This window comes from Monopterus albus, unplaced genomic scaffold, assembly GCF_001952655.1.
Source record: "Monopterus albus unplaced genomic scaffold, M_albus_1.0 scaffold110.1, whole genome shotgun sequence".
Classification (NCBI taxonomy): Eukaryota; Metazoa; Chordata; class Actinopteri; order Synbranchiformes; family Synbranchidae; genus Monopterus; species Monopterus albus.
In genome coordinates this window covers 182,254-207,674 of record NW_018127990.1, presented here as the reverse complement: position 1 = coordinate 207,674, position 25,421 = coordinate 182,254, and the positions used below count along the sequence as shown (strand labels likewise).

The 25,421-nt window shown below is 39.9% G+C and overlaps 2 protein-coding genes across 2 annotated transcripts in view; one reads left to right on the top strand and one right to left on the bottom strand.

The window, feature by feature from the left end:
- The first annotated feature begins 2,755 nt into the window (after positions 1-2,755).
- LOC109966344 (nuclear pore complex protein DDB_G0274915-like) lies at positions 2,756-8,856 on the top strand. The gene is made up of 5 exons (XM_020611112.1): positions 2,756-3,058; positions 5,737-5,862; positions 6,777-7,057; positions 7,678-7,805; positions 8,386-8,856. The coding sequence occupies exons 1-5, from the start codon at positions 2,839-2,841 to the stop codon at positions 8,582-8,584; spliced, it is 954 nt and encodes a 317-aa protein (XP_020466768.1). The 5' UTR covers positions 2,756-2,838; the 3' UTR covers positions 8,585-8,856.
- Positions 8,857-11,176: 2,320 nt separating this feature from the next.
- dennd6a (DENN/MADD domain containing 6A) overlaps positions 11,177-25,421 on the bottom strand; it is a 16,693-nt gene continuing 2,448 nt past the window's right edge. Inside the window, exons 2-19 of the mRNA XM_020611111.1 lie at positions 25,057-25,095; positions 24,726-24,768; positions 20,798-20,910; positions 20,625-20,705; positions 20,200-20,305; positions 19,497-19,576; positions 18,883-18,942; positions 18,681-18,736; positions 17,718-17,840; positions 17,290-17,385; positions 16,832-16,926; positions 16,427-16,492; positions 16,205-16,269; positions 15,678-15,767; positions 15,147-15,310; positions 14,712-14,814; positions 13,807-13,881; positions 11,177-13,103 (exon numbers count right to left, since the gene is read on the bottom strand). Coding sequence (XP_020466767.1) covers positions 12,972-13,103; positions 13,807-13,881; positions 14,712-14,814; positions 15,147-15,310; positions 15,678-15,767; positions 16,205-16,269; positions 16,427-16,492; positions 16,832-16,926; positions 17,290-17,385; positions 17,718-17,840; positions 18,681-18,736; positions 18,883-18,942; positions 19,497-19,576; positions 20,200-20,305; positions 20,625-20,705; positions 20,798-20,910; positions 24,726-24,768; positions 25,057-25,095 — 1,587 coding nt within the window. The 3' untranslated portion in view covers positions 11,177-12,971. The remainder of the gene's footprint in view (positions 13,104-13,806; positions 13,882-14,711; positions 14,815-15,146; positions 15,311-15,677; positions 15,768-16,204; positions 16,270-16,426; positions 16,493-16,831; positions 16,927-17,289; positions 17,386-17,717; positions 17,841-18,680; positions 18,737-18,882; positions 18,943-19,496; positions 19,577-20,199; positions 20,306-20,624; positions 20,706-20,797; positions 20,911-24,725; positions 24,769-25,056; positions 25,096-25,421) is intronic.

The following is a 25,421-nucleotide window of genomic DNA, read 5'->3' as shown; positions in this document are numbered from 1 at the left end:
CTTTAATCACGTCGCTATGGTAAATGGATATGACTGATATTCTGTATTTTCCTACTGTTACCAAATCAAATGCAAAACTTCTACAAAGACAAAAAAAAAACATACACAAAGGGATAGAAAACTAGCACAAGGAGATACAAAAATACTGCAAAGACACACAAAACACCCCAAAAGAACACAAAACAACTGCAAAGACCTACAAAATGACCACAAAGACACACAGAAGACTACAATCAAATTTTCTTTATTAACATGACTGTAAGTAAAGGATATGCCTTGTAATATTCTACAGGCCTATATATTTTTACTTTTAGCAAAATCAGAACCAAAATAACTACAATGAGACCAAAAACAACGACAAGTGTCTTGACATTGTGTGCATCTTCACTGGAATAACACAACACAACACAGTTCAACAGCAGTAATGTCTTCCTAAATGATCAAAATGTTCAATCAACACCTCTCTAAAACAGTTTGAACACAAACTGAACATTATCACCCCATGAAGGAGGATTTAGTGCAAGACTGTTGGATTAGACTGGCTTAGTTTTAGCTGTGTACCTAATAAATTAAAAACTCAGTGCATGTACACTATGCATCATACAATATTCTGTACTACAGGCACATAATACTGTACACACACATTAGTAGACTATGAATACAGTAAAAGAATTTTTCAAGAAAATCATTAAAATACTGTATTTTTTGCAAACAGATATGAAGGCGGTCACCAACAGAGCTGCGCTGTATCAGCTGATCTGGTGGCATTTGTGTTTTACTTACTTTTTCAACCCTTTTCTTTTAAGCCAATAGGTTTTGTTTGTAATTTTTTTATGTTTAATGTTGTGTATTTTTTATTATTCATAAAATGAAATAAAAATTAAATGTAAAAATAATAATTTGGTTGCATATTTAGTTCATGTGTCTTTAACTGCAGCAGGAAGTGTTGCTACAGCTTCCTGTTGTTGTTGGCAGAACTGACACTGTGTTTTATCTGTAACACTGGGTTTGTCTGGCACTACCTGTATCAATAATTGGATTTGTCTTGACTCAGTTTGTATTTTATATATGTATTATTAAACCTGACTCAGCTCCACCAGTTCAGGAGGAATGGGGTAAATCTCCATCAACTTACTGTAAGAAGCTTGTAGAAGGCTTCCTGAAATGTTTGACCCAAGTTAAACAATTAAAAGGCAACACTACCAAATACTAATAGAGTGTATGACTCATACCTTAACTTACATAAATAACTAACATGTATAAACAGTATATAAAGAATAAATAAAAAGTAAATTAATTGTTCAATAAAAGAACATTATAAAATGTATTTGTCAACATCTATAACTCCTCTTATGAACCATCCATAAGTGTTTTTATACACAGATGAATAAATGCCAATATATATTTATTTTTTAAACCTTTAAAGGAAAATGCTTTATCTGCCACTGAAATGCAGCAGGATTTAGGAACTGAGAGTTGACACTTACTGACTCAGCAAGTTGTTTTCAGTTCAGTTCTGGGTTGTGGTTGTGTGTGTTTCTTGTAAATGTCTGTGAAAAGAGTTTTTCACTGAGAGCCTAAAGCCTGTTCCAAAACTTTCTTCTTCCCTTAAGGACAGAAATGTTAATCCTTATTTTGTAAACAGAATCCTTTTTGTGTATTTCAGTCTAAATACACTGGAATCTGTCTGCATATACAGTTCTCATTCCCAGACTTTCAAACACACAGGGGACAGGAGCTCAGTGCTGATAAGGTCACAAAGAACAGGCTGTGCTGTGTTTATGGTTAAGGGAAATCACACCAGAGTGAGACATCACGTGGTTCCTCTGCACTTTGCTCTTACTGAACTGGTTTATTCCACGTACAACATTACAACATTGTCAGTGGTGATGATTGTAGAATACGCCATTAGCTGAACTGTTGGTCTGTGTCTAAACTGTGTCTGGTTCCCTGACACATCTTAAATAAGTTATGACGCTAAACAATTTTCATATTTCTTCATTAGAAAGTGGTTTGCATAAAAAGTAAAATAACCATGAGAAGGACATTGCTGCTTCTTGAGGGACATGTAATTGAATTTTGAGTGCCACAAATTTTATTTGTGTCAGGCATTTTACTTTAAAAACCTTTGAAGAACCTCAAGGAACATTCCCCAAAGTGCCCAAAATGCTTAAGTTGGTAAAGCTTAAATTTGTTGTGGAGCTAAAATATTACTTAGTATTGTTTTAATAATTTTACTTAGAAATTTTCCCAGTAAAATTTCAGCTCTTCTTAATAATTGTATTATTATAAACAGTATAGTAGGCTACACTACTATATGTAGATACTGTAGATAGGCATATGTACTAATATATTTTATACATATAGTTTAATTTTACTCTGCAGGCATGAAGAAAACTGAACAATTTGCTTTGTCTAAAGTATTTGAAGGTTATTTCCATTAACAATATAAACAATGTTCATTCATGAAGAGTGAACTGTGTTTTGTAACATGATGTGTTTGCTATTGTCTAGATGCAGCACGTTTGCAATGCTTGTTATAATAAAATGCAATTCAGATTTAAATAAACAATTACTTCTATATAATTAAAGGTACTCCTGACTTCTGGGCAGGTTCAACACTGTGATTCAGTCAAAACAGGTGGAAGAGAACAAAACTAATTTAATCAGAGACATGGGAGGACACTGTTGGATGGGAAGGTTTCTGTGGGCAGAAACGAAACTTAAAGTGACTGCAAGACGCCTGAAACAGGAAATGAAAGTAAGTGCAGACAGATAAACACTTAAAAACGCAGCAAGAATACACAGACACATCACTGCAGAGACTCTGTCAGTGGGATGAGGATGAAGATGGAGAGGAAGCAGCTTTTTGTTCCTGTGGCCATAATAATATTGGCTTTGGGGGTTACAAGTACAACAACTGCTACTACAACAAAACCAAAACCTACTACAACAAGACCTACTACTACAACAAAACCTAAACCTACTACAACAAGACCTACTACTACAAGAAGAACTACTACTCGATGGACCACAACTTCCACAGCATGGACAACAGGTACACACGCACACACAATAATTTTAAAGACATTTTTAAATAAATGCAGGTCACATAAACAAAACGAAACACATACTTCATGGTTTATTGGTTTAAAAGACATTTCAGTGAAGTTGAGTGTCTGAGGACAGGTTGCTGTGCCATAGTTCCAGATTTCATACCAACTCTAAACAGGCTTTGATTCTGTTACAGAAAAAATAAATACATAACCAGAGGTAAGACTAGTTTGGCTGCCCATGGACAGTGAGAAACAATAAAACAGACAAGTCTGACAGGTTCCAGCATTAACAACAAGTTGCTGTAACAGTACCAACACTAACATGCAGACTACCTCTGCTCCTGAAAGATATTAGAGCAGGTCAGAGTCCTATACACCAGTAAAAAGAAAAACAAACAGAGAAAATGCAAATGATCAAGGCAACACAATGCAACTGATTTTTGAGTTTTCTCAACTTTTGACTACTTTTGTTGATTTACTATGGTTTACAAGTTTGGACAAGAGTTCTGCCAAGTTGAATCTTCTTGGTCACATAATTATATTCATGTGAGGCTAACGATTAAATTCTTGTTTCAATGCCATGCAGATATTTTTGTTGAATAAACACACAATTCTAGCTTCACTGAGATAAAGGGTTTTTTTATAAAGTCTGGTCTCAAGCACAACATTTTTGCATGAGAAAATAATTGAAATGTTTAAAAACAGTGTTCTTCAAAGAAAGATAGGAAGAGATTTGGATCGGTCACTTTCTACAGTGCAGAACATAATTAAAAGATTTAAGGAATCTGGAGGGATTTCGGTTTGTAAAGCCCAAAGGCACAAGCCTAAACTGGATGACCGAGCTCTCCGATCCCTCAGAGGGCGCTGCATAAAGTGTGGTCACTATTCTTCATATAAGCGATATAACCACATGGGCTCAGGATGACTTTGGTACATCTGTGTCAGCCACTACAATACGTAGTTACATCCATAACTGCTGCTTAAAACTGTGCTGTGCCAAAAGGATGCCCTGTGTCAGCAGTGTCCAGAAGTTGACTGCTCTGGGCTCAGAGGCATCTGGGATGGACCATCACACAGTGGAAACGTGCACTGTGGTCAGAGGAATCAGGATTTCAGGTCTTTTTTTTTTGGAAGGAATGGACGTCGTGTACTCCGAACCAAGGACAAAAAGGACCATCCAGACTGTTACCAGCACCAAGTCCAAAAACCAGGATCTGTCATGGTCTGAGGTTGTATCAGTGCCTGTGGCAACGGTCACTTACATTTCTGTGTTGGCTCCATTAATGCTAAAAGGTACAGAGAGATGTTGGAGCAACATGTGCTGCCTTCAAGACCACATCTTTTCCAGGGACGCCCATGCATATTTCAACAAGACAATGCAAACCCCATACTGTCACATTACCAAGGCCTGGCTGTGGAGGGAAAGGGGGCAAGTGCTGGACCGGCCTGCCTGCAGTCCCTACCTGTCCCCAGTAGAGAACATGTGGTGCATTTTGAAACGCAGATTGTGTCAACAAAAACGTAGGAATGTTGCACCTTAAGACTTTTTTGCAGGAAGAACGGGACAAAATGACACCTGACACACTGAATCACTGGACATGCAGGAAGCTCAGGCCCTGTGTTTTTCTCCACATCCTCTGGTCAAAGTGCAGCAGCAGGAAGCAAAATATATCCACAAAACCACGCACAATCTCGAAATTCCGCTTCTACAATGGTACCGTGGATGTTAGGCAAGCTCACATGAACGCGCAACTGCCTGGAGATTATGACCATTCAAGGAAATCCTTAAACTATCACTTTATACTTTATATTAGTAGAAAAAAGTCTCGCCAACGAGAGTTTGCAAGACATGTATAGCCCGAGTTACTTCTGCATAGAAGTACTAGAAAATACTTTCACCTCATTTTTTGTCGCTTTAGGTCACGTCTAAGCTGATAATTCACAGTTGTAACATTGTAGATAAGTCAAAAAACAAGGAAAAGCACCATGGGTTCTTTGATAATAGATGTGGCTCCAGGGAGCACACAAAAAGGCAACTTCTGTCTCTGCCTTCTTATTCCATTCAGCCTACATTACAATATTTTCCAGTTATTACTTTTAGCCACAAAAATATCTTTCCATGATCACCTGCTCATAAGCACATTCATTCACTTTCTAATCACTGACAACCACGCAACTTGCTGATATCCTCGCCACCACCACTAGAGAGGAGCCTCTCTGTTGGCATAAACACAGGCAGTTTTGCCAGTGTAGCCAAGCATGCAGGCGTTATTACCGGATATGCTGACTGGTTTTTCTCATAAATTTTACCAGGCAAAAACTGGTATTTACCAGCTAACAGAAACGTTTATGCAAAGGTGAAGTAAAAATATATCGAAAATAAATTCTAATACCTGCTAAAATAAAAATAGAAACTGTAAAGAATGGAAACATGAACAGTGCTATCCATCCATCCATCCATCCATTTTCCTCCGCTTATCTGGAACCGGGTTGCGGGAGCAGCAGTCTAAGCAAAGATGCCCAGACTTCCTTCTTTGCTTCAGTGCTAATAGTAGCAAAACACAAGTTTGTTGTTGCAGTAGACTATTTGGAAAATGAGAAACACAATTAAAAATAAATATAAAAAAATTAATTGGCATAGGAAGAGTAAGGAAATTTGTGTTCTTGTTTCTTTCTCCAGGTCACACTGGACTTAATTTGTATGGGAAGATGTTCACTTTGTCCAACAGTGGAGGAATATCCTTCTATTCCCCTTATTTTTCTTCTACTCCCTACTATTCCTGGACCACAACACCTTCCACTCAGGGTGAGAAAATACACAAACTACAAAATCAAACAGAAACACAGTGTCAAGATATGAAGTTCCAAATGTTATTTCAACTGTGTCCTCTGCTATGTTTTTCTCTTAAGAGTTGATGAAACAAGGAACAGAGTCCAGACATCGATCAACTTTACATGCTTGTTTATAAGAAACATGTCAGTCATGTTTTGCGTGTTTTGATTGAAGCAGCATTGTAGAATTTTGACCACAAGGGGACAGAATGACTTTGTCACTTTATTATGCTATTAGTTTATTATGGAGTGGTGTCAGCTTTGGTAGCATTTTATCAACTGAATCCTTTCACATCTCCTGTTCACCTGAGAGCTCAATGCATGGCAACTAAAAATCAAATGGAAATAGACAAAACAAGCAAATTAATGTTCTTCAGCCTAGAGGGTTTAGTGAGACTCAAAACAAACAGACGCCATAAACCTCTCCTAACTGCTCTGTGCCCTGCAAAGATTGATTTTTAACCTGTGAAATGCATTAAGACTAAAACATGACTGAGACATATTTTATGCCTACATATGCAAAACAGTTGAACATGAATAGAACCAGACTCAAATGAAATGCTGAAAGGTGTGGAAGTACGTTCATTTAAGGAAGCAAACCAAAAACAAGGGATCAGGCAGAGGCAACCTCCCATTAAGCAAACAGGGCAAAACTGAGGCAAACAGTCCCAGAAGGCAGTCAAGGGTCAGGAAGGGTAACAGGCATACAGGCAACAGGAAGGCTAGAAAGGAAGCAGGTGAGCAGGTGAATGGGAACGCTGGGAAAGGAGGGGTAACTTCAGGGACGTAGAGTTAGTGCAGGGGAGATGAGGGAGATATAAATGAATGAAGTCTGAGATGCGTGATTATTAACTTTGCCCATCAACACTGTTCTTATGAACCCTGCAGGTGTGTCCGTGTGTCTGCGTTACATCACCGACTCACCGTCTGTTACCTTGACACTCAGTCCATCCCGTAAACCTCTGAGGCTGACTCTCAGTGACACAGCATTCCAGCTGTACACAAACCCATACGGTTATTACCAATCCTTCATACCCAACATAAAGTTCTTTCCAAACCTTTATGAGGAGATCTGGACCAGAGTCTGCATCACCATGGACTCCATGAAACCTGTGGCCCAGGTGTTCCGCGGCTCCAACATGAGCATCAAGAAGATGCTGCGTTATAAGGTGAGGACAGAATAACATAACCAGCAGTAATCACGTTATCATTTCTTATATTATCACATCAGTGTGTCTATAGCTTCATATTTTGGGAGAAAAATTAACCCTAAAAGTTTTTACTCCCATTTGATACCCTCATATCCTGTAGGTGTTCCCTGAAATTCAATACTCAACAACTTAATAAGTCAACTGAATATATTGGACTGGGGAACACTGACACAACCCAACGCTCTCCAGTGCAGCTGTGTGTACTGAAGTCCAGTGCACATTGACATGTATGCAAACATCACAGCATCGGTAACGTCAGTGAGGTTCCTAAACACAGCAGCCCTCACTGACCTCTCAGTAAACTGGGAATGAACCAATCTAAAGTGATAATATCACTTGTTTTTGTCTCCAACTAACTGTCGTGTCTGAAAAAGGCTTCAGTGGTTTGAATATAAGAAAACAAACACTACAGCAACTTGATGGATTTGGTGTATAATCATCTTTAATCTATGTCATTGATTCTGATATTAGCTCTCTGCTGTGTGTGTGTGTGTGTGTGTGTGTGTGTGTGTGTGTGTGTGTGTGTGTGTGTGTGTGTGTGTGTGTGTGTGTGTGTGTGTGTGTGTGTGTGTGTCCAGTACGTGTGGTCAGGTGAGCCTGTGATTGATTTCTCAGGTTTTGATGGTCAGGTGACAGACATCCAGATGTGGGATTATCCTCTCCGCTACAATGAAGTCTACAGCTACATGAGTGGCGGTGTCTACGGGTATGTATGTGTGTGTGTGTCCTCCAGTCAGTTTCAGGTTTAAACCATCGTAGTGAGGACATCTCTAAATTCTGGGGACATTTTGGGTAATCCTCACTTCTCTTTGAGGAATTGGCTTTAAGATTAATGTTAGGATTCACTTTAGGTTTGGGCCTAGAGATTGCATTGTGTCCTTGGAAGTATAGAAAGACAACTGTGTGTGATCAGTATATTTAGTAATTTATTGCTCCATTATATCTGTTCACATCAAACTTTAACTGGTAAATCTGGTCCACAAACCTTCACACACAGTTTAAATCAAAACCAAACACTCGATTCAAAACAGGTTTATACCGTGTTTATCAAAATGCATTTACCAAATGATCAGAACAACAAAATATTGTATAAAACGTGGTGAGAGATGATATGTTTCATTAAAACTTAAGAGAAAATCAAGTTCACAGTAAAAAGAAAATCTTGATGATATGTAAACCTTTTAGGACCTATCTTTCCATGGTCACTGGAATAATGATCAGAGTGGCTGATACACCGTACCTTCTGTGGTCTGTTATCTTATATTGTGTTAAACTTGTGTTTTCAGGTCGTACCAGGGCTCGGTCCTCACCTGGTCCTACATCAGCTACTCTTCCAGAGGATACATGCTACTGGAGGACGTCTATCAGTGGCAGGGAAAACAGCTGATCAACAGATGGGGAATAGGACGTGCGCGGAAGTGGGAGAAGGCCAAGAAGTTTGTCCAACTGGGGGAAAGTATGGAGAGCAAGACAAAACAGCTGTAATGAAACATACAGGGGTGTGTGTAGGAGAAGCTGCTTCCTCTGCTCCTCATCTAACAACCTCCTCAACAAGAATTAACAGTCGGGATCAATCAGTCAATCAATAGTTCAGTGTAAATGAAACTCATGTATGTGATTATACTGTATACAGCAAACTAGTCGACATGCTGTATGAGCTTATTGGTGTAATTTTTACTGTCTCTGGCTTTTTGTTGTTCTATTTTTAAGTTGTTTGCTTCATTTTGTATCTTAATAAACCAATGTCTCAGAGAATATTACTGATCGTCATCTTTGTGTAACGTGCAGCTCAGGATGAGATGCGTTATTAAAGTTTCTGCTCTCTTCAGTGATGAAGGCTGATTCTACTCTGAAAAGAAATGTCCCTGACTTTAAGTTCCTTCTATTAAGGTAGAATTAGTACAACAAAAATCACCTCATAAACCCCGAATGGTGGTGAATACACTACAGTGTCCAGGACTGCCCTACATGGGTGGATTACGGGGAGGGTCTACCAGGCACAGGCTCATGGGTCCAAGAGGTCAAAGGGTCCTTGGGCCTGTGCCTCTGTATAAAGTGACATATTTCTAGTTTGAAAGTCACAGACATCAGTAAAAGACAAAACAAGGAGGCACAAAACAACCGTCAGACATGAAAAACAACAGTAACAACACTGTGAAGACAGTTCTGTTCCAGAAACAAATTCCTTGTGTGTGTAATATACTTGGCCAAATAAAGTGATTATCCTTATTATTCTTATCTTTAAGACAAGATTGTATCTTTTTTTTTGTAGTTGTTTTGTGTTTGCTTTTAGCCATGTGGTAACCTTTGGCATCTCTTTGTAGCTGTATTTTCTCTTTTTGCCATTCGACATATTTGTTGTGGCCATTTTGTCATTTTTCTTCATTTTGTGTTTCTTTATAGTAGTTTTGTGTCTATTTTTTCACATTCTGTTGCTTTTTGTAGTTTGGCCAACCTTCCAACAGGAAGGTTAACACTCTCTCTTTGTGGTTCCCCCCCCTGAATCCTCAGGCCCCTGGGCCAGTGTCTGAGGCTCCTTCAGTAATCAGCCATGTCTACCCCTGCATGAAGTCTGGCCAGCGGCACAGTCTGTGGAAATACTGGTGTTTAACTCTTGGCTTCACTCCGAACACAAAGCAGACGCCAGTCTACTACACAAAAATGTGTTAGTGGGAAACTGCATTGTGTCCTCATGTGATATGATAATCACATTTTGCTAAATATGTATAAATGACCACTGACACCAATGCACAGATGGCAAAAGAGAGATTCATTCAAACAATGTCAGTCACATTCTTATGGCCAGTGAAGAAAAATCATCAGTGTCTCAACAACACTGTAGTTACCAATGGCGGAAAGGTACCAAGTACATTCACTACAGTACAGTTCTGAGGTATTTCTACTTTAGTATTTTCATTTTCTGCTACTTCATACTTCTACTTCACTACATTCCAGAGGCAAATATTGTACTTTTTTTTCCTGCACTACATGTAAGTAATAACTTTAGTTACTGTACTTTTCAGACTCAGATTAATAAAGCAAAATACAGTATAATCATGAGACTTTATTGATCCTTGGTGGAATATTCACAAGCTACCCAGAAGTATTTTAAAGTACTTCAAAGTGTCTATAAGGTAGTTAACATTAGCTCCACCTTCAGCAGCAACATTAAAGTGATGAACACAGTAATCATCAATAATTATAATCTATTATGGTAGACATTAACGTGAAATGTGCCATTCTGCATAATGAGTACTTTTACTTTTGGTACTCCAAGTATATTCCGATGCTAAAACTTTAGTAGTTTTACATAAGTAACATTGTGAATGCAGGGCTTTTACTTGTACCACAGTACTTTTACACTGTGGTATTGCTAATTTTACTTACCACCGCTGGTCATTGTACTAGGTGAATGAACATTAGATGAAGCAAGTCTGATTAAAATCTCTGTATTTAGTAAGACATCTGTTGTAAAAGTAAAATCAAATTGTAGGCCCTCAGATATGGACAACAGCTTCACTTTACACCAAACTCTTCATTCTCTACGGGTGAATATGAGAATAGCACTTTATAAAAATGATGAAGTTGTCAAAATAAGTGTTTTTTTTAATACAAATATAAAACTTACATGGTTGTCCAACAACCGGATGTTACAGGTTTTACCGACCAGCAGGTGCGTTTTGTTCAATTTCTTTACAATTACCTGCTTGACAAAAAGGCAAATTTCAAAGTCTCACACACGTTATGTGATGGTTTGAGGACCAACGAAATGATTAAGAAGAAATGCCATCTGTAAGTTTGACACGTTTAACATTTTCAAACAAGTCATATAGTGAAATGCAAACACCATTTAATTTCATGTGCACCACACGCTTTAGAAAAACTAATCTGCCAACAATTCATTGTAATGTACACTCTGAAAATACAATCTGATAATAAAGTAGCTGACCTGTTAAACTGTTATTGCTGCCATTACATATGGTTTGGTTAATGTTTATATTGATAGGTGCTCAGAAATGTTCATAAATCTATATGGATTTGGCCTGACGACGCTTGGAGTTGATTAATTTCAAGGACCATGTTTCTGCATGTTTTGACCTTTTAACTTCAAAATGTAAATGTCTGGTTGAACAGAGCTTCATTACCATTTTAATAAGTGACTAAAGTCAAATGGCTGGGACACAAAAACACAACCTAATGTGGAAAATGATCTATATTAACACAAGTTGTAGTTCACAGGCTAAAACATGCAGCAAAGGTTCTGACAGACTCTGTGGTGCTAATTATTCTTTTTATCTGACAGGACTCTGAGCTTGTGCATGCTTTTATTTTGACAGTTTATCTGCTGACTTCACTTACTCATCAGAAAACACCTAATTAGACTTCAGGAGTATTTTTCTTTGCCTGAAGGCAACTGGTTCCTGAGGATTTCCATCAGTAGGGTCGAAGTTGCTCCTCAGCAGAGTAAATCAGCGTCAGAAGTAAGAAGAAACTTTGAGGCTTGAGCTGCTCTTCTCTTTGCAGGAGCAGGTTTTCATTCATTCAGAGACTCAAGTCTTTGGCTCGGCTCTCATTCCTATAAGGCACCAACATAATTTTAACCTAAATCATCTCTGCAATATACCACCTCTAACCTACCACGGGTCATTAATACCGCCTGACCATCTAAAGGACCTTTTCTAAAAAAACATATCCAGTGAGTTTTGTGACATAGTAACTGTAACCTAATTTTGACTCTAATCAAAATCTCAGAGTCTTTGAATCTCATCATGTTAAGTAACTTGGACTTAGTGTTTCATAATTTTAACCTAACAGAACAAAAATTTAAATTAGTGTCTTGGAATCTTGACTTTGCATCTCATTTGAAATATCTTTCATCATCTAACAACTTTTCTAACTGTTTTCTTGGTGTAGAAATTGGTGTCTTGACTGTGACACTAGGCTAAGACTCTTCTAAACCCACAGAGGTGCTCACTCCATTGAAATAAAAAAAGGTTTTCGCACAACCTTTTGATTCAGTCTTCTGAAAAACACAAATATAGTGATAACCCAGAAAATTTCAGGACAACTCTGAATATATTCCCAAACTGTTATGATCATGTGACATGAATACAAGGCTGCGATTCGCCCCCGAGCACACTGAGACAAGAGCTGGTGCTTAAAGCTCGGCGTGAGCGCATGTAGAAGTTCACATAAACCATTGCACAGTTCAGTTTGTTTGCATAACAGTGTCAGAGTGTATGAGAAGGGCACACTGGTCCAGTCAGCAATGAAGTGCACTTCTTCTAAAACCAGTTTGTGAAAACAGTTGAATAACTGCAGAGTCAGTTCCGGCGAACTGCAGCAGCTAATCATCAAGTTAAAAAAGTACAAATTAAAAACATCAAGTGGCTAAAAATGCTGGGGGTCAAAGGTCACCGTGGGTCATTTTCCTGCTCTCACTTCCAAGGTGATGACAAATCCTTTTGCGCACAGGCCACCACAGACCTTTAGTGAACCAGATGAATCGGAAACATATCAAGGGCTCCTTTCTTTACTTAATGTCTCTGTGAGGAAAAACATCCTCACAATTTACAAATGCTGTTCAAGTAGCTCATCCTGCTCCAGCAGATCAATCAATACCACATGATCAATGAAGCATGAAACTTGGTCCACTGAGCTGCCACAGTAGCAGTTTGGGAACAAAACATAAATATTACTGCAGTTGGATGTGTGGTTTTGGATAACATTAGATCCAACTGGATCCCTCAAACCGGGACCCAGTCTGAGTCAACGAGGGTCCCTCCACCTGGGAGCCAACTGGGAGGAGACCCACTACACCCAAACTTTAAAACAAGTTCAAACTGGGGTTGGAGTTGCAGACGCTCCAGGATCAAGGTGTGGAGGGCTTGTGGAGGATGCCCTGCAGGTCCTCTGGTAAGGCCAGGATGACGGCCTCAATGTGGGCTTTCAGTTTTGCCAGGGTGCCTGGACGCACTGGGAGCTGCTCCCTCTCCGCCTGACTCTGGAGCAGAGAGCAGTCATGTTCACATGTAAAGCTCAATCAGAGTTTCTGCAGTGATCAGTGATTCAAATGCAGGACTTTTTAAGATGCACTTCAGTAACTGTTTCACAATGATACTGAGCTGAAGTATGACATTACGACGGAAACAGGGACAGTATGAACTAATTTGTTATATCACATTTATGTGCTTATCACCAGGATATAACAATAATTCTAATAATGTAATTAATTAATGTGACTTGTACCCAAAGAAGCCGCAGAAAGGACAAATGGATTAACCAATCAATTATCTTTAGAGCTGCGTCAATTAAGGTGGTAATAATTAAACATGACTTGGTCTCAGATGAGCAACATGAAATGGATGGATGGATTAACCTATTGATAATAACAAATTAAATTAAGGTCCACACGTAAATTTATATACGGTCAGAGCTCTGGAATCACAAAGAAACTTTTTTTAACCAGTGTTTCTACCTTCAGCATCCTAGAAAATGTTTAAGAACTTTGTACATGATTTTTTTTTTCTTAGGAACCTGAAACCAATGCTCTGTAAGAGTTTGCTTGACCCAAAGGTTCCCTGATTAAAAACTTAGCAGAAGTAGGAGCAGCAGCAAGAAAGGAGGTATTAGCAGTGTAAATAGCAGTCAAAGCACAAATAGCAGTAGCAGTATCAGCAATACAGACTGGATGAGTTTGTACTGACCAGTTTATCCTTCAGCTTCAGAACCAGATCAACTGTCTCCACCTCTGTGTGCTTCTGGATCCTCTGCTCCAGATCCTACAGAGAGACAGATACAGACAACTGGAGAGAACAGTGGGCTGGGTCTCTTCTTAATGGATCTGACTTGATCTCCTGGATCTGTTAAATGCTAAACCCTGCATGGATCGACAGTGACATCTCCTTTTGACAGGCACAGTAGTTTTTGCTCCACTGGGATGAAGCTAGTTAAATATTCAGGTATGCAGCCTTAGACAACAAGACAAAGGAGGGGAAGGTCACAACAGCCTCCATTAGACAGAGATTTTGCTATATTGGTGTAAAACTGGGCCTCCTCGAGGCTTTCTCAGTATTAGAGGCATGATGTTTAATGTGACGTCCAGCTGTGCATAAAATACACATGTCAGAAATACAAAGCAACTGCTTTTAAATCAACAAGGACAGATGAACATTTACCACGTGGCTCAGACTCAAAGTTGTTGTGCATAGTGTACAACATGTTACTGATTGTTAATGTTAAAATCCCTCAACAGCGTGTTTCAGAAAGAGCACTTCATCAGAACTTAGCCCTGATGTGGGTGGAAGAACCTCTACCCATTGGAAAATATCTGTTCCTGGCATTTTGGGTGGAAACGCATCTATTAAGTGAACGTTCCTGGTGAAATTTCCTGTTACTCAGTCAGGGAGAGTACAACTGTGTCAGTGTGGTGTAAACAGGGTTTGCTTTATAGTGGCAGGCAGCTCTGTAGAGTAGGAACGTGCTGTGCCAAAGTAAAGACCTCATCATCTTTGAAGGCTGGAAATGTAATCATAATATCAGGTTTATGTGAACAGCACTCAGTGTCTGATCTTCACGCTCAGTCCATATACACTCCTCCCTCCCTCCTTACCTCCTCACACAGTGCCTCGAGGTGCAGAGCCTCCAGCTTTTGGGTCATTTCTCGCCTCCTGTTGCGGAACCAGCCGTCAAAGTTCGGAGACTTGAGGAAGTGCCTTCAGACAAACATGCAGGAGTCTGTGTGACACTCGGGGTAATGTGCATTTACAGTATACAACAGTGATTCCAGCTACTGTAGGTTCACTACTGTCAATCAAACACAACACCTGCAGGCGTTTCAATTCAAAACCTATCAGGAAAGGAAGTGTTTTAGCTGTTGAGTTAAAAAAACAAGGAGGCTTGTTATTGAATCAACTTATAAAACAGGAGAGGCCTATTTCAAATAAAGGCCTGGTTCTTTCTGCAGTGTGTTGACCAAAAACAGCACAGTATCGACAGGATGTACTAGGTGGTATCAGTTGGATGAAACGAGCACTGGTGTACGTACCTGTAGAGTCCTATCCAGTCTCCTTTCAGCCTGGATGTGAGCTGAGGTCCAGCCTTCTCCAGTGTCTTCATGAAGTCCTGCTGGATGAATGGTCGGAGCTGAGGAGGACTCTTCCAGGGACTGATGGACTTCTGCAGAGGCATCAGACTGGCAACATACCGCTCCTGTCACACACACACACACACACACACACACACACACACACACACACACACACACACACACACATTATTATTTCAGTTTAAACCTTCCAGCAGCACTCACACAAAACATTAAACAGCTGACTCAGTGTAGTTTGTGATTGTGTTTCCAGCAGGGGCAGGGATCCTCTAGAGGGCCCTCAGATGACTAATGGTTTAGTATCAAGTGTACATCAGTCCACGTGATTAAAAACACTACTGCCCTCATACCAATGTAATATAGTTGTTCAAACAGCTGACAGTGAGATACACAGACAGACGAAGCCTACACAGCACTCAGTCGCAATGAAACAACACCATGTTGAGAAATGTACAGAACATTGGCTGTTACCAGTGGGATGATGAAGCTCTGTGTCAGTTCTAAGAAGTAGCGTCGAAGAATTGCATTTTGGGCCGCTGAGGGTCTCTTCTGTTGAACACCCTGAGAATCAAGGGGAAAAAAAAAATTGTCTGCTGTAACAAGAAATGTCAAAAAAAATATTTAAGGTAATTTTGAAACTGTCTTCATTGTGTAGTTAATCCACAAGAAAGCAAAAGTTTATTTTCACACTGTAAAAAGTCCTGTTTGAGTCCATTTGTGGTTTCAGCTCTTAAGGATAAATCTTTTTGGGCTACAGAACAAAGTACTGAATATACTGGAGATGTGTTTAGAGAGAAGTTGGTCGAGTACCTGTCACTGTACTTCAGCGTATGGATGACAAGTTCATTTTTTAAAATTATTTTTCATCTTCCCTACTGAAGTTATGCCAGAAAAACATTCCCAAACACATACAAACAAGTAACAACAACAAGTTAGTGTCCTTAAAAGGCATGTGGGCTGAATGGGGAAAAAAAAACTGACAAGAGACCTCGTCTTACCTTCTGAAGCTGTTTGATGATTTCTTCATCTTTGTTGAGATACGGCTTATATGCGGTGTACACACCTGCACAGCACACACACACATCAGACAGAGTAAGAGAAGCCCTGCTGACAGTGCAGAGTTTGTGAGTGAGCTACAGGCCAGTTCCCTGAAGTGCTTCACATAAAAAACTTCACTGAGAAAGAAAACATACAAAAATGTGAGAATATGAAACATTTACCAGGTTTAGAGTCCAGAGTTTTGAGGTTTTTCAGTTTCTTGACTTTCGTCTGCTTGGCCATCTCTCCTGGGAGGTGGAGACAGAACGGATTAGACAGTCCAGGGCTTTTCCGACATGTTACCTGAAATCCAGCGTACAGCTGTGCAGTAACACAGGAGTGGGCAGCATGGGCTAAGATCTATAGCATATACTGTATATATTTAACTTTGAATGGTACCCTGCACACCAGACTGATTGTTTTATGTTGACCTGTCTATATTGTAGTTGGTCTCTGCCAAGCTGAAAAGGAAACTCTGGGGTCCTTCTTTAAACATTCGCTTAGAATGAGATGGAAAAATTCATCCTTTCACATTAGACTAAATGAAACAGTCGAAACCTTCTTTACTTAGTAGCAGTATTCTCTACCTGTTTGCTTCATGTCGCCGATGCGGATGATATGCGGCCAGTGCTGCAGAGTTTTAGCAAAAAAAGGATTGGTCACTCCTAGAATGACTGATGGCCTGGAGAGAGAGAACAGAGAGACAGATCAGAGATGCCAGCATCATGTTCTCTAACAGTGACCCAGGTTAGATCCTGGTCCTCCGCTGATCTACATGAGCCAGCTGGTTTCACTGATCTTAACACGCCATTGAAACCCGTGTCTTTATTAGACAAGGAAAGTTAGTTTTATATTGCTGATGTTTAAAAGATAAGGCCTGTCATTTTCTATATGCCTTTTCTATAGTGCCTGAGATGCTCTTTCCTGCCTTGACCAGCTCAGATGCCAACAGAACACAGCTGTACGTTAAACAATTGCAAATGGGAACTCGCCGAGTTGCTCAAGGGCGACATGGTAACTGCTGGGCTGGTTCATCTTTACTCACGGAGCCTGTGTCCTGGTGGTGTACTCCTTAAACTCGTTGTCGTGGATGGTGAAGTACGGCCGGAAGTCACTGCAGTAACGCAGAGGAGAGATACAGCTGCAGAGAGAAAGAGTCAGTTTAATGTTTTAACCAATGTCATCTCTGAAAGAAAAACACACGACACGTCAGAGGAAGCCTGTAAGTGTTCTGTCTGTGAAACAGCACAAAAGACTGAACCAAAGATGTGAAAAGCTACATGAACTGTATTAGAAACATATTTCTAGATATTGTACATCTTTTTCGAGCCTTAAACACATTCAGAATCCCCATTAACTTAAAAAAAAATTATCTTCAAAATGCTATAAAAACGTCACACTATAAAATACTAGTTTTCCAAATTATCCTGCACCTGCAGCCCAATGACCTGCCCGTAACCTGCTGTCTCTCACCTGACCAGTGCCAGCACTGTGTCCGATGACTCCGCTGGTGATGGAGCCATGACGACGATCGCCTCCCCCAGCAGCACCAATTCCCACAGCATCTGGATGTGGAAGAAGACTGGGTAGAAACAGCTGGAGAGAGACAGAGAGGATATTTTGTGTGTAGTAGATTTAGAGCATATACAGGACATTAACCCAACAAGGGCTGAAGTGACATTACTGCAAAGAATATTGACATGATCAAGATTCACGTTTCCTTGGATTGCACATCGTCTGCTTTGCCGACCTATCTTTGAATGGGGAGCATCTGTAGACATTGCACATCTGAATACACAGTTTCAACAAAGAACAGTGGTCATTTCTTTACTTCCTTGTGTTTTTCCTGGCTGGTGGAGTCAGATACTCCTGACAAGGCCAAAAAAAATTTGTTAGTCTACTTTATTTTGCTCTGGATTATATTTGTCACACCTAGTTGTATTATTTTCTTTCTGATCTGTTGCTACCATTAAGAGCTGTCTGTGGTGAAGGACAACACAAACAAATTAACCTGAGCATGACCTGCAGGCTTTATGACCTGAAAAGTGAATATGCAAATTAACACAACAGGGTGATAGTGGTGAATCAAAATCAGAAAACTGACCTTTTAATTATTACCATGACTATGCATGCTAGTCATACCAACCCTGTGGGTGAGGTCTGTGAATAAGGGCACTGACTGTGCAAGTGAGTATGTTTTAGGGACGCAAACTGAATACACCAAAGAAGATCAGTCTGTAGTTGGTCCCATAAAAATTATTTACAGATGGCAATCTATTGTTTATTAAGTGTCAGAGGAAAAAAAACCTCCTTGTCCAGATTGCGCTTGAGTCAACTACTGCTGCAGTACTACCACTGAACAGCAGGTGGAAACAGTGTGACACAAGCATGTATGTGTATTGTGGTGAAGAAAGGCCCTGTGAACTGCAGTCTCACCTGAAAAGATCGACTTCATGGATGGTTGGAAGCACGATGGACACCAGACTGTCACTCTGCAAAACACACACTCTCTCCTTTAGCTCAAATAATCACATATAACACAATGTATGCTCACACACTTCTCTCAGAAGTGAATACACATGACCAAAAGTTGAAAAAAACAACTCCTTCACTATGGTTGTGTGTGTGTCAATATCACCTGGGTAGACTGGACCAGCTGTGAAGTTCCTGGTTTGTCGTAACAGGTAGGAATGCGAACCTACAGTAACACAAAGAATAAACACAACACTGACTTCCTGTGTGTCTGTTGGTACTTCAGAAGATTAACGCTGAAGTGCTTGTGCAGGCTTTAAGCAAAGATCAGAGCCTGGGTGTACATGTCCTATTTGGTTTTGTACAGATTTGCACACAGCTAAAACAACTTGTTTGTCAGAGTATTTCAGGAATAGATTAATTGGGTGCGCAGTATAATGTGGGTGACTTTGGTCATGGCTGCCAGATGTGCTCTGAGCCATGTTTTTGTTAATTAGACAATACATTTCCCCAGAAAGCCTGCAATCTCTCTTCAAAAGAAAAAAACTTGCATGCTTACACAACAAACCTTTCCCATAGAGGACATTTTCATGGTCAAACACAGGTGTAAGTAATTCATTAGTCCCATTTCCCAGCTGCAGAGTCCTGCTGTAACACATCCAAATGCGGCGTGGCTGAGCATTTGAATTAGTTGCACATGTGGTCTACCTGCCATGATGAGCCAAAATTAAATGCCTTCTGTTCTCCGCCTAATGAGTTATTGTGCGTGCGTGTGTGTACCTTAATGACAACACCCATAATAGGCAGCAAGAGGATTCGTCCAGGATGAGGCGTCGGCCAGCGGTCAACGTCATTACAAGCTGTCAAATACACAAACAGTACCCTGAATCAGAATCTGCTATACAGACAGAGACAAACAAAGCCCTGATGAGACAAGGGGAGTAGATTCTCCACAGCACTGAAAAATGTCATCTGAAAAACATCAAGTGCTGTTGTAACTCCAGACAATCCACAAAATTCCACTTGTGGACAGTTTCAAAGGGACTATTTCTTTGTAAGACAACACACAATGAAAAATATCCACTATGTATGTGACTGGAACAGTGAAAAAAGGTGGTGCTGTGGATTTTTTCCCCATAATTTTTCAAGGCTCTGTTTATAAGTGTTGAAACTCCTTTTATCACCATCTTACTGTGGTGGAGGTAAGATGATCTGCCTGGAAAGGTAACACAAGAGGAAAGTAAATAAAAACATGGTTCTGTGGTACTACAGTGAAGGGGCAACAGCAAAAAATCACCTCTAGTGTTCACCCTGGATCACACAGTACAAGGTGGCCTGAGCATGTGGTGCCTTGTATGTTGTTATGTACATTTTGAAATAAATCTCTGTAAAGTTACAGGTTGTGCAGCTGAGTTCTGGACCAGTTCAATCTTTTTTCCCCAGTCTATTCACAGCAAAGTTAGAGACAGGTAGTCAGACTGACCAGCCTCCAGACAGGGCTCCTGTTTCTCAAAGTATGCTGGAGCCATGATCTTCAACAGGGAGTGGAAGAAGGTCACATAGGGCAGCTTACTGATGAGCACCAGAGACTGGGAGAGACACACATGGAGAGAGAAATAGCTATATTTATTTAAAAAAAGACATCAGTATACCCTGAAAACTCAGTACTTTCTACACGTTTATTCTAGCCACTAGTCAATCAGGGACTTATTTTGTACTTAAGTACAATACTTGAGTAAATGTACTTCATTACTTTCCACTGCTATAGTTAACAGTTTGACTAATCAATCTCATCACAAACTCTACTCCGTACACATAAACACATGAATTTAGTCTTGGTTGTGGATTCAGACTGAAGTTTTCCTTCAGAGACGATGGAGGTGAACTACAGTACTCCTGCAGACTGACCTTCTGAAAGTATCCCCTCTTCAAAGATTTGTCTCGCACCTGACGGAAGTACACATAGCCATAGTAATGGCCCTGTTCTCTCTGCAACACATAAGCACACAGGGAACAAAAATCGAGTTTTACATCGCTAGAACAGAAGGTCCAGATGTATACACTGCTGTGTGTGTCCCAACCTTCAGACAGGGGGGTGCATCTCGGTCAGAGGTTTCCAGGAAGCAGCTGAGCGACGATTTCCTGTTAGAACCTTGACGGAAGCGGAAACAGAACTGGGTGTCACCGAGGCAACCTGGGAAACCGGCAAAGAGAGGATGTTGTTATCATGGAAACCTAAGTGGTTGAAGGTAGGATTATAAACATTTAACTATCTGCTATGTTATTTTTATACTTTAAATATATTCTCATATCTTTTGATCTTGTTATTAATTTGTGCCTGCAGATACAGACAAATGAGAGGAAAATCCATCATAAAGTGTCTCAGTTAGGTGTTAGGCCTTTAATCTCCACATGGCATCAGCACATCCTAAAGCAGACCAGAGCATGGGAGCGAGAACAGGAAGATTTTGGACAGGGCGCAGACTGGCTTTTTTAAAAAGGAGAGAGCGTTGCCTTATGTCCTGCTTTAATTTTGTTCTAGTACTGCTCACACCATGAGCCTGCTCAAACCCAACCCAGAATGCATCTTGCACAGTCATCTAACACTTTCCAGTTGAAAAGTGGCCACTGCGAGCTCAATAATGGAGTTCCTAAAGTACTTTAAAAAGGAAACCTAAAGGTCATACAGATGTCCTGTATATTCTTATTAATTAGACCTATTGATTTAATTTTACATATGACCATTTGTTTTATACTTCCTGTTACATAGGCCTAACTGTAAATTGAAATAAATCATTTCTATTTGAGGAAAAAAAGCAGCCAATCTTTAGTTCTTTAGGGATGTAAGGCTAGGATTTAAGCTAAAAGTGAAATACATGCAGATTATTTCCCCTTTTTTGGAATGAGTGGGTGGGATTTGAGTGGAGTGGGATGCAATCGTAGTTGAGTGCTGAGTGATAGTGAATGTAGCAGCCTGGTGCAGCTCCATGAGCGAGGAGCGGAAATTCTCACCGCTCCAGTCCGCTCATACGTATGCTCTGCAGCAGACACAAGAGTGTGTGAGAAGAGAAAATGAGATAATGGCAACCGAATTCCATAACACAAACACTTGTCAGACTTACAGGAATTCCACTTCAAGAGACACACACACACACACACACACACACACACACGCTTCCCAAAGCTCAGCCAAGACTCCATGACATCATGCAGTGAGGTTGCGCTCAAGACCACCCAATTTCAAACAGGCCCTTAGCAGCTGAGTCTCAGCACTCATTCTGAGACCAAACTGACTAATCAGGCTCCAAACTGTCTAATTCTTCTTTTTAATTGTGTGTTTTCTCTTAATCAGCGTGTGCGAGACACTGGATCTGAACCTGTGATGCTGTTAGCACCGTCTGTTATCACTAAGGACCTCACTAACAAAATGGATGCAGTGAAGAAGAAACCCCACAAGCAGAAGCATTTTTGTACTATTATTTTGATTTTCAACTATTCTGCAGATTATTTAATTAAAATACCTATCCAAAAAACATCCAAAAATAAAAATACCAGTGACAAGCTGTCATACACTCCAAGATTCACAGGTCACAGAGGACAGATAGCAGTAGATATTCACATTTGAGAAGCTGGAACTAGAGAATTTTTGTGTGGAAAAAATATTAAATGATGAGTGAGCTTACACAGTGGTGACATTTTGCTTTCAGTGCCTGCCAAATACCAGTGTCTGGTCTCATTCCAAGTTACATCCATCTATTTCTTCGGGCAGTTGTGAGCAGTGCAACAAGCTGTCAGCACAACATCTGACATGTCATCACTTCATAAAACTACTGTGGCTAATAGGCCCTGTTTACACACCCAGCACACACAGGCTAACATGATCATCCTGTTGGTGTTTTGTGTCCACATGATGAATGCAAATCCAACATGGACTCATTCAGCTGTTTGAGGTCTCCACCAGCTCCTTAGTCTGCTATTTGGTGCTGAGCAGGTTATGTTCAGGGGGGTTTAGCAAACTGGCTTATGTTCGAAACTGTTCATTGAATAATCTGCAGATCTTTTTATTCACAGAATGTCAACATTGGGGAAAACACCTTGTTTTGACTTTGCAGAGTTAAAGGTTTCGTCTTCAAATGTTTCATAATGTCCAACCAACAAATCCAAAGATAGTCAGTTTATTCTACTCTGTCAATAAACTGACTAATGGTTGCAACTCTGGGTAAATGAATGGCTTAATGAGTATGTTGGACACAACCAGGGAATCTGTTTTGGAAGAATGTTTCCTCCCTCCAACAGAGGAGCAGTGACACACTCCATGCTGGTGTTTCCTTTCATTTGTCACCCATCTGTACATCACATTAAAATTCAGATCTTAATCTGATCATTAAATGCTGTTATGTTAGAGTCAGGTCAAAGATGTTTTATACCTTCTGATTTGAGCCCAGTTTATCTTTGGGTTCTCAGATTCTGTCTTATTTGTGCCTCTAACACTGGTGGTACAGTACCTCCGTTCTCCACCTTATGTACTGGACTACATTATATTTAGATGCGTCTCTATATTTTTGTCCTCCCCAACTACATAACTGAGAGGGTCAGAATATTAGGAATGCCTTTCAAAATAATGTAGTCCAGTACACCACCACCTTCAACTATGACCTCAATAATAAACATATACTTGAATTAAAACATTTATGACAATTTCACCAAAAACTGAAACATTTTGAGCTTCATAAACACAGATGTTAAGGCGGAAGTGTTGCATTGAAGTGGATACAATTGTACAGGTGTACCTAATAAGGTGGCAGGTGGGTGTAGACTGTAATATCCTCTCTCTGACACACACCTACAGTATACATAGCAACCCTATGAGTATTTTGTCCGAATCCTGTCTTCATCCCAAGGGCAACAGGTTAGTCAGCTTCACTGCCTGCTGACTCAGTCAACAAAAACACACACCTACAGACAAACACACTCGACTGCACAGAGCTCTGTGTGTGTTCATAAATTTATTATAAATTGTGCATTTATAGATTCCATAACTCAATTTGTCTGCACTCTTGTGTTAAGCTAATTTAAATGTCTAAAATGTTAATGTCAGCCTTTTCTTTGGTTTTTTTTTTTGACAACATAACGATTTTGAAAACTGTTCCTGACTAACTGCAAGGCCAAACATTTATAATAGACTCAAATTAATTAGAGTCAAAGTGAAATTAAAGCTTCCAGGTTTTGTTCCAGACACAAAACAAATCTCAATCATAATCACATGTAATATTACATATTATTAAAAACTCAGCCCAGTAACATAACCCTGCTGAGAAGCATGTCAGGTGGTTCACAGGTATACTGTAAAAGGTTTATGTAAGCTTTAAATTTACTGTTTGGTAGCCTTTTGATGAACTGCAGGCCAGGTTTGAACCCTCCCAACATCTTTTATTAGTCACATAATTACTTTTGCCACTTCTTGTATGTACAACCAAGTGGTTCATCCATTTCCACTGGTGTGGCAGTTTGGTTAGCTTCAAATTTTGTTCTCACCTAAATAAAGCTGTGCCTAATGAAACGCAAACTGAAACATATTACACAAAGTATTGTTTCAGTACAGTTGGGTTGCGCAGGACTGAATGGAAACCTGGAGGTGGCAGGGTACATACTGTATTAAAAGGGGGGCAGTGGGGCCCACAGCACATTTTAATATCTGGTAACTTTGCTCTCTACCTCTGTTTTTTGTTTTTCATGTAACTATTTCCCTCACTTTGTATGTGAACAGCTGAGTGCCCCACTATAAATGTCTCCCAGGCCATTATCCTTATATTTAAGTGCAGCCATTCCAAACAAATATAAACACTTCTGCCTCACAGTGTGGTTGGACAACATATCTTACCTACTAGTTGTTTTCTCACATAACCTGGCCCTTGACACATCACCATAAAATTAATCCAAAGACTCCACAGAGGTCTGACTTTCCTTTGTGGACAGTCTGAGGCTTAAGAGCTTAAAAAAGAAATTTACCTGAGTTGGAGTCAGGAAAGGAAAGGTAGCAGATGCTTGTTTTCTGAAAGAAAACAACAAAGTTTACTTTGATTTTGTCTTCTTTTAGAATGTGATCTCAGGCGGATTCAGGGAGCAATGCACAACAAATATCAGAGATTGACTGTTACTGCAATGAAATGACAAATATTACAAATAATGTACAAATGATTAGCTCATTGCTTACAGTTTTACCATACAATTAGTTTACTGTAAATTGTTCATCATCATGTGGTAACATTATGTCCAAAAGAATATTTGATACCTTAAAACGTCTTTTATTGGAACCCCCCCCTCAGTCGGTTTAACTCACCTCTTTCTCTGACAGTTTGGAATGATGTGGATAAATGACCTGGGAGACAGAGGAACAGATTTACCACACAGCAGGAGCTAATCAACCTGAACATTTTTACCAACAACACATATTTGTCTCTAACATAACTGGACAATATCTTTAAAAATATTACCAATTAGTAAAAGTTCAAAGGTTTTGTCAGATCTGGTGTTTTTATTTGCTAATTTGATATAAACTGATTTAATTCTACATTTTCCCCTCCTTGAACCACCACTTTATTGTGGTGGAGGGGTTTGAGTACCCAAGTGATCCTAGGAGCTATGTTGTCGGGGGCTATATGCCCCTGGTAGGGTCTCCCAAGGCAAACAGGTACTGGGTGACGG

Excerpts from the sequence above, each read along its gene's own strand:
- LOC109966344 (XM_020611112.1), top strand. The coding sequence starts at position 2,839 with ATGAGGATGAAGATGGAGAGGAAGCAGCTTTTTGTTCCTGTGGCCATA. Across the intron at positions 3,059-5,736 it reads TTCCACAGCATGGACAACAG|GTCACACTGGACTTAATTTG; the intron begins GTACACACGCAC and ends TTCTTTCTCCAG. Across the intron at positions 5,863-6,776 it reads CACAACACCTTCCACTCAGG|GTGTGTCCGTGTGTCTGCGT; the intron begins GTGAGAAAATAC and ends TGAACCCTGCAG.